The sequence below is a fragment of the Lissotriton vulgaris genome, chromosome 5 (assembly GCF_964263255.1).
Source record: "Lissotriton vulgaris chromosome 5, aLisVul1.2, whole genome shotgun sequence".
Taxonomy (NCBI): domain Eukaryota; kingdom Metazoa; phylum Chordata; class Amphibia; order Caudata; family Salamandridae; genus Lissotriton; species Lissotriton vulgaris.
Window position 1 is genome coordinate 102,441,182 of NC_141693.1, and position 13,071 is coordinate 102,454,252.

Here is a 13,071-nt window from a genome sequence, read left to right on the forward strand (position 1 = left end):
CTGTGGTAGAGATAGCTGCGCCAGACATATTGGTGGATCAGGCAATCCAGATTGAGCATTTGGCCAGCTCTCATCCTTAGTGGTTAATCCATACCTTGACATAGACAAAGATTTTATCATTGGTGAACTATTCGCCAATTACCAAGCTGGAAATTAAACAGTGCTCACCACCGATGGCATCAGTAAATCTGTTGTTTTCTGGGGGAATTTGGTGCCGCTGCCATTTTCACAATCAGGTCATTAGTTGCTTTGAGCATATTTATATACTTATATGAGTATACACTGGGTTACGTATTGCTATTCAATCACTAAATACTGCTGATTATCTGGCAAGCGGATAACACCAAATTGTTTGGGCCAATTGGATTTGGAGTTACAAAAGTTCAGATTTTACAGCTGGAATGTTGAACATTCAAAGTAAAGGCGGGCATATATCTGTCTACCCAGTGAACATGGAGGCTCCTGCCGCTTTCTAACAAAGCCTCCGCTCCTTTTCCCTTGTTCAAATTGTGTGTGACTGGAGCTCAATATGGATCCACACTGCCATCATTTGTATTCCCTGGGGAGTCTAGCAGTGTAGGTATTCAACTTTTGTTATTTGGGTCTTCTTTTTAACTCACATCTAATTTGGGACCCACTGCTAATCTTAAAGGCTCAACAAACCAATATAGCTTTTGAACCAATCTTCCGATTTCCAATAAAATTGGGTCATAGACCTGTGAAAGAAATGATAGCTCTTTTTAATGCCAAGTGTCTTTTCATTGCTTCATATAGAGCAGAAGTGTGGGGTTATTTTGGCTTCTCCAGACTTCAAATCTTAGATAATGCTTTTCTTCTGAGACTATTGATGGTACCTCAGGGAACTTCAACCTTTTCTGTCATTCGGAGGCGGGACTACAATTTCTAGAGGATTGTGTGGGTTTGTCCCCGCTACTTCTATGGTTAAAGGTGTGGAATACACCGGATTTAGGATTCTCTAGACTGATCCTCCAGGATTCTTTGGTCCTGGATAATATTGATAGTATTCCCTGGCTTGCCTATATACACCACAGTTGTAGGCTACTGGGCAAAATGGGCTTTTTAAAGAACCTAATCAAATACCTTGTGCAGCAAAAGCCTTAGTTAAGACTGCCTGCTTTGAACAGGTCCAGGGCAAGCACGTACGCAAACGTTCTGAAAATCTGGAACACATGATTGGAGGTAAAATTCTATCTTAGTTTTACAGAAAATATGAAATACAGATTTTATTTGACAAGGATACATTTGGGTATTGTACACTTTTTAGTGGCATTTCCAGTCCAAGGGGGGCAGCAAGATAACTAATCTTCCACCATGCCCATGTGACGGTACATCGAGTCAAAGCACTTTGCACTTTTTACTTTTTCGTGCACTTTATAAATCTATGAGGAGAACGATTTTAGTCCCAGTTTTGTGCTCTTGGTCTTTTAACTCTGATATCTTGGAGGCTATAGATTTTTAACTAATTTCAAAATCCCGGATGTTTGCCTGGCTGCTATAAATTTTATTAGAGAAGCACTTTACATTAAGAAGAGATAGGGTCAATAGCTCTCTTTGTTACTATTTTAAGTATGTGCCCAGTCATTGTATGCTGTCACTCGCTGCTGCTGTAATTGACCCATTGAATGTTTTTTAATGATGCATGTTTTATTACTGTATGCCCATTTATTGTATGCTGTAATTGTACGCTGACGTAATAGATCCATTGAATGTTTTTATTTTATTACTGTATTTTTATGGATGTTTTTATTGATATCTGTATTATCACAATATTCTCTTATGGCTGATTAACACCTTGGCTGCTAGGGGGTTTTCCCCTCCTGTGTAGATGATGTTTGAATACTATAGTTTCATGACAAGGTCAACTCGTCATAAGCACAGCGCAGGTAACACCCATGACAAGTTGACCTTGTCATGAGCATGGAAGGGGTTAAGCCGAATACAGATTTATTGAATGAACAAACAAACTATTCCCTAGTCCTTGGGGATGTGATATTCCACAAGACGTAGGCATTTTGCAATGAAGGCTTCAGCAGCAATGATGGTGGTCATGGAGATCCTTACGTGACTTTTAGTTGAAGGGGTGTACAGAGAGGAATACATTGATGCTGAAGTGGCTGTGCTTCTATAATATGTGTGGGTCTGAATGGTCAGGCTGCTGGTCATTGACTGCTGGTCATTAGCAGTTAAGTTTGAGGTCTGGGCTAGAAATCTTAGATCCCGGGCTGTGTTAAATAAAGTAATAACAAGAAAAATGCCCCCTCTCTCTATAATTTTAGATGAAGACCAAATAAACAACTTAATTAAATCTGGTCTGGTATATTTATTTATACCTTTTACTTTTTTCTTTGTACAAAAAGACTTTCCAAAAAAATGGCAGAGAAAGGATACACAGTACAAATAACAATTAACGTTATTCAACACTCTTAGACATGGCAATGCTTTACAAACAATATTTCAACATTACATCCAACCAAAATCCACATCACAATACAACGGTGTCTGTAATACATAAATTAATTTAACAATCGAACTTATTGACACAAAAAAAGCCAATTGAATACAAGAGCAACACACGCATATATCAATTTTGCTTTAGATACAACTGGATGTTGTGATTCGCTCTTGCAGAAGATGCCGACGCGTTTCAAGTTTGGACCATTAGTGTCCAAACTATCATCAGGGCTCAGTTATATGTCTAAAGGGATGTAGAAAAACAAAGTTTTAATACACCAGTTGCCTCATTTTTGTTTATTTGAAACTAAAACGTTTGGATAAAAATAAAGGAAGTACCTGTATCTTCCTATATGGAGGAGCTTGCTTGGCTTCTAACAATGGGCCCAGATCATGTCTCCGGGTCTCATCTGGGAATACTTTTGCACAACCGCAATCTAGAGATTGGGCAAAAAGACGGATTCATATTTACTACTCTTGATCAATAGATTTAGCAGGGTATCGTGAAGATGCTTTCATGACTTTAAAATCAGCCCTACCTTAGTTTGAGTGGTCTTGCGATGCAAAAAGGGGGGGGGGGCGGAGGGATATCTTTTTCTTTGTCTTTATGACCTAAGTAAACAACACAAGCCTGATTTTAAAACTGCTTTTACACAGAACCTTTTTTTTGCCAATGTTAAAGACGAGCCACTATAGGTATGGCTTTCCTACCTGGACTACAAGTACCCAGGGCGTCTATTCTTCTTCAGTTTTGCTGGCGTCTATCTGTTGAGACAATGTTCGTGTAAGTGCCTCTAATTACAAAATTCACTCGATAACACTGCCAGAATGCAGAAGCGCTCGTACCTGTCAATCGCGCAGCTCGAGGCGCCGCCTCTCGCCCCCTGTCCACCGCCCCAGCCGGGGCCGTAGAAATACACAGTCACTATTGCCGCGAAATAATCTTTCCTTCTCTCTTTGAATGTGGCTTAGTTTAACTGTAACAAGAAAATGGGGGGGACCGCGGTCAGTAAGGGCGCTATACTTCATGGTGAGCAAGAACTACCGCGTATGCGGGTGTTTGTATTACCTGTGGCAGCTAGTAACTTCTCTTTCTGTCCAACACTGTTTCCTACTCGATTCCCAATTCATGTATGGGTCACGCGGCCATCTTGCATGTACTTAAAACAACCGGGTGCCGGACTGTTGCATTCTGGGATTTGTGGTTTTGTTAAACATTCTCACTTTCTTAAAAAAGACGAATTAAACATACACCTTGGGCATTCCAGGAGTATATCTTAGGGGCTTAGGTTAGGTGATTCTTCATTTGTTATCGGCCAAGAAGACCGTATTTGCAGCATCAATCGGGCAGTATGGCATAAAGGCTCAAATTCTTGACAACTCTGACATGTTGTTCAAGCCAGTCATTATGCAGTTAAATTTTAAAATGAGATAAGCTTCCTTCTCAAGTAATAGCTTGTCAATGTCTGCAGGGCGCTGTATGTGACTCATTGTTTGGAGAACAGACCACCTGAATTCATTCTCATTGTGGGACATATCCACGAAGTGTTCCACCATTGGGGCTGTGATTATTTTCTTTTTTATTCTCGATCTATGTTGTCCTATTCGGAGGTTGACCTGTTGGTTTGTCTTGCCTATGTAGATCTTGCTACACGGGCAAATGATCACATAGATCACGTTTTTCGTCTTACAATTAGAAAAATCAAGATGTTTCCATTTCGTTCCTTGATGTTGGAACTCAGATCCTTCGATGGTGCTACCGCATGCCACACAGTTACCGCATCTGTGATGTCCTTGTATTGGTTTCATGTCCCAAAGTGCCCGGAGATCGTGCTTTGGTTGGGACTTTGGGAGATCTGCTCTCACGATTTGTTGCCCCACACTTCGATTCTTTTTGTATGCGAAGATGGGGCGTGGGAAGGGGCATTCTAGCTCTTCCAGCAGGTGCCAGTTTTTAAGAACTGCTTGTCTAAGCCTATGCGTGTCAGGGCCCCATCTTCGCATACAAAAAGAATCGAAGTGTGGGGCAACAAATCGTGAGAGCAGATCTCCCAAAGTCCCAACCAAAGCACGATCTCCGGGCACTTTGGGACATGAAACCAATACAAGGACATCACAGATGCGGTAACTGTGTGGCATGCGGTAGCACCATCGAAGGATCTGAGTTCCAACATCAAGGAACGAAATGGAAACATCTTGATTTTTCTAATTGTAAGACGAAAAACGTGATCTATGTGATCATTTGCCCGTGTAGCAAGATCTACATAGGCAAGACAAACCAACAGGTCAACCTCCGAATAGGACAACATAGATCGAGAATAAAAAAGAAAATAATCACAGCCCCAATGGTGGAACACTTCGTGGATATGTCCCACAATGAGAATGAATTCAGGTGGTCTGTTCTCCAAACAATGAGTCACATACAGCGCCCTGCAGACATTGACAAGCTATTACTTGAGAAGGAAGCTTATCTCATTTTAAAATTTAACTGCATAATGACTGGCTTGAACAACATGTCAGAGTTGTCAAGAATTTGAGCCTTTATGCCATACTGCCCGATTGATGCTGCAAATACGGTCTTCTTGGCCGATAACAAATGAAGAATCACCTAACCTAAGCCCCTAAGATATACTCCTGGAATGCCCAAGGTGTATGTTTAATTCGTCTTTTTTAAGAAAGTGAGAATGTTTAACAAAACCACAAATCCCAGAATGCAACAGTCCGGCACCCGGTTGTTTTAAGTACATGCAAGATGGCCGCGTGACCCATACATGAATTGGGAATCGAGTAGGAAACAGTGTTGGACAGAAAGAGAAGTTACTAGCTGCCACAGGTAATACAAACACCCGCATACGCGGTAGTTCTTGCTCACCATGAAGTATAGCGCCCTTACTGACCGCGGTCCCCCCCATTTTCTCGTTACAGTTAAACTAAGCCACATTCAAAGAGAGAAGGAAAGATTATTTCGCGGCAATAGTGACTGTGTATTTCTACGGCCCCGGCTGGGGCGGTGGACAGGGGGCGAGAGGCGGCGCCTCGAGCTGCGCGATTGACAGGTACGAGCGCTTCTGCATTCTGGCAGTGTTATCGAGTGAATTTTGTAATTAGAGGCACTTACACGAACATTGTCTCAACAGATAGACGCCAGCAAAACTGAAGAAGAATAGACGCCCTGGGTACTTGTAGTCCAGGTAGGAAAGCCATACCTATAGTGGCTCGTCTTTAACATTGGCAAAAAAAAGGTTCTGTGTAAAAGCAGTTTTAAAATCAGGCTTGTGTTGTTTACTTAGGTCATAAAGACAAAGAAAAAGATATCCCTCCGCCCCCCCCCCCTTTTTGCATCGCAAGACCACTCAAACTAAGGTAGGGCTGATTTTAAAGTCATGAAAGCATCTTCACGATACCCTGCTAAATCTATTGATCAAGAGTAGTAAATATGAATCCGTCTTTTTGCCCAATCTCTAGATTGCGGTTGTGCAAAAGTATTCCCAGATGAGACCCGGAGACATGATCTGGGCCCATTGTTAGAAGCCAAGCAAGCTCCTCCATATAGGAAGATACAGGTACTTCCTTTATTTTTATCCAAACGTTTTAGTTTCAAATAAACAAAAATGAGGCAACTGGTGTATTAAAACTTTGTTTTTCTACATCCCTTTAGACATATAACTGAGCCCTGATGATAGTTTGGACACTAATGGTCCAAACTTGAAACGCGTCGGCATCTTCTGCAAGAGCGAATCACAACATCCAGTTGTATCTAAAGCAAAATTGATATATGCGTGTGTTGCTCTTGTATTCAATTGGCTTTTTTTGTGTCAATAAGTTCGATTGTTAAATTAATTTATGTATTACAGACACCGTTGCATTGTGATGTGGATTTTGGTTGGATGTAATGTTGAAATATTGTTTGTAAAGCATTGCCATGTCTAAGAGTGTTGAATAACGTTAATTGTTATTTGTACTGTGTATCCTTTCTCTGCCATTTTTTTGGAAAGTCTTTTTGTACAAAGAAAAAAGTAAAAGGTATAAATAAATATACCAGACCAGATTTAATTAAGTTGTTTATTTGGTCTTCATCTAAAATTATAGAGAGAGGGGGCATTTTTCTTGTTATTAGATTTATATAGGGTCCAGCCCTCCCTCTACCCCGGTAAGGACCTATCTCCGTTTGTGTGCGTGTTAAATAAAGTAAGCATGTTTTGTTAAATACACAGACTTTGTCCTAATTCTGGGCAGGCGGGCGTCTTAGTTAAGAGATGGAGCAGTGCTATTTCACTGCTTTACAATGTGGTAAATGGTTTCTAGTTCCTGGAACTTTCAAAGAATACACTACTTTTGGTTGGAAATGTAGCAGCATTTGCAGATGCATCTAATGTTAACATCAGAAGATGACACAGCAACAGTCACAAAGCAACATAACAACACATATTAACCATAACAGGGCATAACACAACAAAACAGTTAAAGCAAAACGCAATATAAATACCACTGTAGAATGAAACAACATCACATTGCAAAAATGCAGAACACAAAAAGGGAGCAAAATAAAATAGCAGAACACATCCCCACAACAAAGTGCTACACAGCAAATATACACAAACATACTTGTCATATATTACGAACTCCAGAAATGGCTTTTCATAAAATGGTAATAAAGGGTGTTTGCACCAAGATCTACCTAAACATTCCAGCAGCGTTAGGTAAAATGTTTTGTGATCCAACCCCAGCTGTTGAGCTTTCACTGTGCATGATGCATCTCTTGGTGCTACAAACCAGCCTAAGTCATCACATGTGTGACATAATTCTTCCAACAAATATTTTAGAAAATAGCACTTCAAGGTTGAGCACTTTATAGACTGAAAGGACACAGATTCTCTTTGGTACTCTGCTAACTGTCATGCTTCTTTTGTTCTGGGTTTCTTCCAGCTTGCCAATGGAGTGGACCAGTTGATCTCCGACTACAGCCTCACCGATGGAAGTGTCGTTATCCACCTTGATTTGGTAACTCTACACTTTTTTTCACTGACATTCACACCTTGCCATTCTAGTACACAGTTTGTCACAGTCCCTGTCACTAACTTTTGCATTTTCTGAATTCTGGTCCCTTGTTTACAGATTCCATCAGATGACTACCTCTGCGTGGCCTTCAGAGTGAAGCAACTCTTTAAAGTTGGGATGCTAAGCCCCTCCACTTTCGCAGTGTATGAGTTTCATGCACCAGGTAGCCTGCCCAGTCTTTATACTAAGTGGAAGATCTGTTATAAGAGCTATACTTCTGACCTTGGAACCTGGAGACCTGGTTCTGAGCCCGACTTCGGTCTCTGATCGTAAAGTGTGTTGTGTATGAGTTCCATTGGAAGCCATTGCACAGAACACTGGATTCGAAAGTTGGCAATTCACCGCTCAGAGCAGTGAAAAATGATCTTTGTTTTTCCTGTCAATGCAGTGAGAAACCAGGCTGTTAAGCTGGTGCTCTGAAGACGCTGCTTCCTCTCCCTGTCTCCCTGCTACTGAGGGAGACGGGGAAATGTGGGTGGCACTTTCTGGGTTACTAACAGGCACTTTGAGAATTGCAGTCCATGCTGTCAACGGCTGTCAGAGAGCCACTCTCAGCTTGGAACCACTCTCACATTGACAGAAAAGGGAAGAGTTTCAGATTTAGAGAGGGAGAAAAGGCTCAGAGGGTTGTGAAATGGGTTTCTCAGGATGAGATTGCCTGGGGATCTGAGGCCATGTTGTGCATGGCTCCTCCATATGTTATCTACCCTGAGCTGGTGAAGATGATTTGGGCAAATATGTGACTCGGTTCAACCGAGTTACAAGATGGCTGTCAACAATTCCTGGATTGAAGTGTTGGCAGCCAATCAGATCTCAGTACGAGATCTCGGATGGGGACGCGGGAACCTGCGGGCCCCCAGTTGTATATCTTAAAAATCTTTAAATGTACCTGCATCTACTAAATGGATTTACACCACTTAAGAAAAAGGTTGCTTTCTGGACAAATAGCTACTTTTCTGCTGAATTGTGTGTAATTCCATTCAGCAGTTTGGGCTGTAGTCATGTCTAAAGTTTCCTATGGAAATTAACATGGGGAAAAAGCATTTTAGGAATACCCCCCCTCTTTCTCTTCCTCCACTTGGCGGATCACGCAGAAATTTTTAAGACAGCAGCTCAAATGAGCGTCAAACCAGTTTCAGATAACAATCACAGTGCGAAATTAGGCAAATTATGCCAGTGTCATTAAAATTTCAGCTAGGCCTAGAAAATTCATGTAATTTCACATAATTTTGTAAAAGGAAATTATGCACATTTCACACACTCCTAGTAAAAACCAAGGATATAAAAATATGAAGAGGTGGAAGACACAAGGCAGAAAATAACCCGCAGTGTAAAAGTCAAGGATGTAAAACGGTAAACATGTAAAAAATGCAGGGAATGGAAACCATGATGTAGAAAGTCAATAATGTAAAAACTCCAAGAATATTGAAAAACCGGAGTGTAATAATTCACAGGTGAAAAAAAAAATCAAAGCTGTAAAACTCCAATATGTCAACTATGAGGATGTAGAAATCGCAGAGAGGTCAAAAAAGTCAATTGTTTAAAAATTCAATGATGCAAAAAAAAAAACCAGAGGATAAGGAGAAAGCAGGATGAAAAATGTCAAATCTATTTTTTTAAAAGGAACCTCAGGGGTATGAACCGTCAAGAGTGTAAAGATTGTAAAGAATGCAATGGTGTAAAGCCCATGATGCAAAAAGAGAAGGATGCAAAAATAGGTGATAATTGTATAAAAACATAGGATTTATCAAACCTCGGTTGTAAAAGCTCAAGAATGAAAACTAAATGGATTTAAAAACCAAGAGGAATATTTACTGTATGTATTGTAAATGTATTGGCATTTATATAGCGCACTACTTACCCGTAGGGTCCCAAGGCGCTTCGACCGCTGCGAAACCCTTCCTGGCTTCCCTGAGAGATGGTCCCTTAATGGGTATCTCCAGGGTGAGACCAGGCATCCCCGGCGGACTGGTGGGGCCGTTAGTGAAGATGAGGCAAGCTAATGCCCAGAGTTGCCAAGTGTGATCGCTGATCAGAGTGGGCACCGAGGCGAGAGAATTATCGAGTCCGCTGACCCTGGTCCAGAAACCTGCCGCGCCGGGAATCGAACCCTGGTCCCGGGCCGTCCTCTGCTCTCGGGTCTGCCGCCTCTAACCAGTGAGCCACACTACTTCACTGCTACTGAGGGAGACGGGGAAATGTGGGTGGCACTTTCTGGGTTACTAACAGGCACTTTGAGAATTGCAGTCCATGCTGTCAACGGCTGTCAGAGAGCCACTCTCAGCTTGGAACCAGCTGAGAGTGGCTCTTTGCATCACCTGTGCATCACGCAAGGTGATACAGGACAACGCAAAGACTTATTTTGTATTTACAAGGCCATGCATGGCCTGATTTGTGTGGTGTTTTGTGGATTTGTGAATAAATATAACGCAACACAGCTGCTTGTGCTGCATTGTGTCACATATCTAAGTAGTAGGTGTTCAATGGGTGCAGCATGGGTGTTCCCGTGCATCCATCCATGGATTTCATGCAATTCTAAATTTACTAGGATTTGTAAAGCTGGAATTGCATGAAGCTGGTACCACAAAGAGGCATAACAAGGAGAAATGTGCCTATTTCTCCTTGTTATTTCCTTTTTCTATGTGTGGTGCATTCTGAACTACACATGGAAAGAGGAAAATTCAATTCTGGATTGTTTATGTGCAAGAAGGTGTACCTTTCTGCACAAAAAATCCTGCCAGTAATGCAAACACTGTTGCAGAATGGCACAAATTGGCACTAGGCAGCCACAAGTGTGCCAGCACTGGAAGACAGCTGATGCAGCTCTTCAGCTCTCTCTCATTCATTCAACGCAGGGCAGCAATTTGCCTTGCTGCTCTGCGTTACAAGACTTCTTAGTAAATCTGCTGCTAAGGTTGTAAGAAACCTGCAAAGACATGATGTAAAAAGTCTGGGGTGTTAAAGAAATCCAAGGATTTAAAACAAACAACAATATAAAAAGTTGTCGATTTAAACTTCAGATTCCCAGGATTTCAAAGGTCAAGAGTAAGCAAGTTCTAGGGATGTAGAAAATTAAGAATGCAATGAGTTAAGACTCTAAAAGACAAGCCTTGAAAAATCCAAGGATGAAAATTCCCTGATGTAAATAGTCAGGGAAGTAAAGAACCCAAGCATGATGAAAAAAAGGTTTTAAAAAGTCAGCGATGAGAAAAAGCCACGGATGAAAAACCCAGGATGTAAAAAGTCAATGATGTAGAAAATGTAGGTATGAAAAAAAAACACAAATCTAAAATGCCAAGGATGTAAAAAGTGCAAGGATGAAATTATAAATGATGTCAAAATTTGGGAATGTAAAAGTCAACCATTTAAAAATGCCTGGCCCAAAAAGTAAAGAATATAAACATCAAAGAATGAAAAAACTCAGGGTGTAAAAAGTAAAATCTGTAAAATACCTAAAGAAGTGAAAGAATACAAAGATGTAATCTCTAAAAAAGACAAAGAAGTAAACTCTCAAATATTAAAATAATTTATAATGTAGATTCTAATGTCAAATATATATGTAAACCAATGGATACAAACCTTAAACTAAATGAAGGATGTAAAATCCGTGATAAACTCAATAATGTGAAAAGTCAAATATGTAAATCATCCACAGCTGAAATACCCCAACATGCAAATGTTCAACAATGTAAAACGCACTCAAGGAGGAAAAAAGCGGGATATAAAGAGCAATGGTTGTAAAAAACTCAAGGGTTATAAAACTAAGGATGTAAAAAGTCAAATATGTAATTCATTCAAAGATGAAATACCCCAACATTCAAGGATGTAAAAAGCAGAAGTAGGAAAACAGAAGGGTATAAATAACAATGGTTGTGAAAAACCCTAGCATTATAAAACCAAGGCTATAAAAAGTCAAGGATGTAACAAATGCAGGGATGTGAATAAGTTAGGCTGTGAGTAGAGCTAATCATATGTACACAACAGTGGTCCCTAGCAGGGAGAGGAATAAAATGAAAATGAATATAGACCCAGTCAGTTCTATATTAGTGACGACGTGCCCAGCCGGCCAGAGGTCCTCAAAGTTTATATTTAAATATAGGTTTGCAAAACACAATAACACCTTCAACAATTCACGTGCGTGGGGCACAAGCCTGTACCCAACCACGACAATACACAGACAAAAACATACACAAAAGGGCTTATAAGGCAAATTCAGCAGTCTCTGTAAGTTTCCAAATTTTTAGCAGAGAATTACTCATAGGTACCATTACACAATTTTGTCTAGACAATTCCACAAGTATATGGTACACAATAGGTCGACGACGTTTCGGACCCCTTACTAAATGGTGGGGTCCATCATCAGGACAAAGCAATGGTTGCCTTTTTAGTTATTAGCCTCTTTAGCCTAAGGGGAGGGAAGGAGGACAAAATAAACATTATATTCTATACACGCATAATGGTGGTGACATTGTGCAGTGGATTTTGAGCTAGTTCGCTTGTATCCAGGCGGAAACAGCGAGTGACCTTATTTACTGTGTAAACAGGCATTTGACTAGGTAGGCAACCATTGCTTTGTCCTGATGATGGACCCCACCATTTAGTAAGGGGGTCCGAAACGTTGTCGACCTGCTGTGTACCATATACTTGTGGAATTTTCTAGACAAAATTGTGTAATGGTACCTATGAGTAATTCTCTGCTAAAAATTTGGAAACTTACAGAGACTGCTGAATTTGCCTTATAAGCCCTTTTGTGTATGTTTTTGTCTGTGTATTGTCGTGGTTGGGTACAGGCTTGTGCCCCACGCACGTGAATTGTTGAAGGTGTTATTGTGTTTTGCAAACCTATATTTAAATATAAACTTTGAGGACCTCTGGCCGGCTGGGCACGTCGTCACTAATATAGAACTGACTGGGTCTATATTCATTTTCATTTTATTCCTCTCCCTGCTAGGGACCACTGTTGTGTACATATGATTAAGCTCCCCGAGGTCCCTCGCTGATACTTATTGGGGTCCCCTTGTTGTTTAAAATAGTGAGTAGAGCTAATGGCACACACTTGCTGCAAACCAAGCCTAAGAATTATAAGGTGTTAAACCAATCACATAGTTGTATTCTCCAAAACCTTCACACTACACTCTCCACAGCTCAAATATGCGCAGTGATTTGTTCACATACTGTGGAAAATGAGTTGATGTGGGATACTGTCATACACTTTTCCACAACACCATTGCTATCTAGAAATTCTATCCACCTCTCATATGTGTATAAATTTGCATGCTAACTTCAGTGCACACATTACTGCACACTAAATACTACACAATAATGGCAGTTACCAGGCCCATCAGAATTGCGAGTACTGCAACTGCTCAAAATATGTAGCCATGAATCCAGAAAAAAACTGGAGAATCTGATTTGATAAATTTGATTTCCCCACATATTCTCAATTTTTTACTGGGCCCTCAGGATCCATCTCATAATAGCACATTTTTTTCTAGTCTCTGGAGTTACCATACAGGCCTTTAACTGTAACTCCAGGTGCAA

General features: G+C 40.7%; 1 protein-coding gene across 2 annotated transcripts in view; it reads left to right on the plus strand.

Moving 5' to 3' along the window:
- Window positions 1-13,071, plus strand: part of C5 (complement C5) — a 352,588-nt gene that overhangs the window by 313,792 nt on the left and 25,725 nt on the right. For both annotated transcript variants that reach the window (XM_086920988.1, XM_086920987.1), the window contains 2 exons: window positions 7,399-7,473; window positions 7,588-7,693. In XM_086920988.1, coding sequence (XP_086777114.1) covers window positions 7,399-7,473; window positions 7,588-7,693 — 181 coding nt within the window. The remainder of the gene's footprint in view (window positions 1-7,398; window positions 7,474-7,587; window positions 7,694-13,071) is intronic.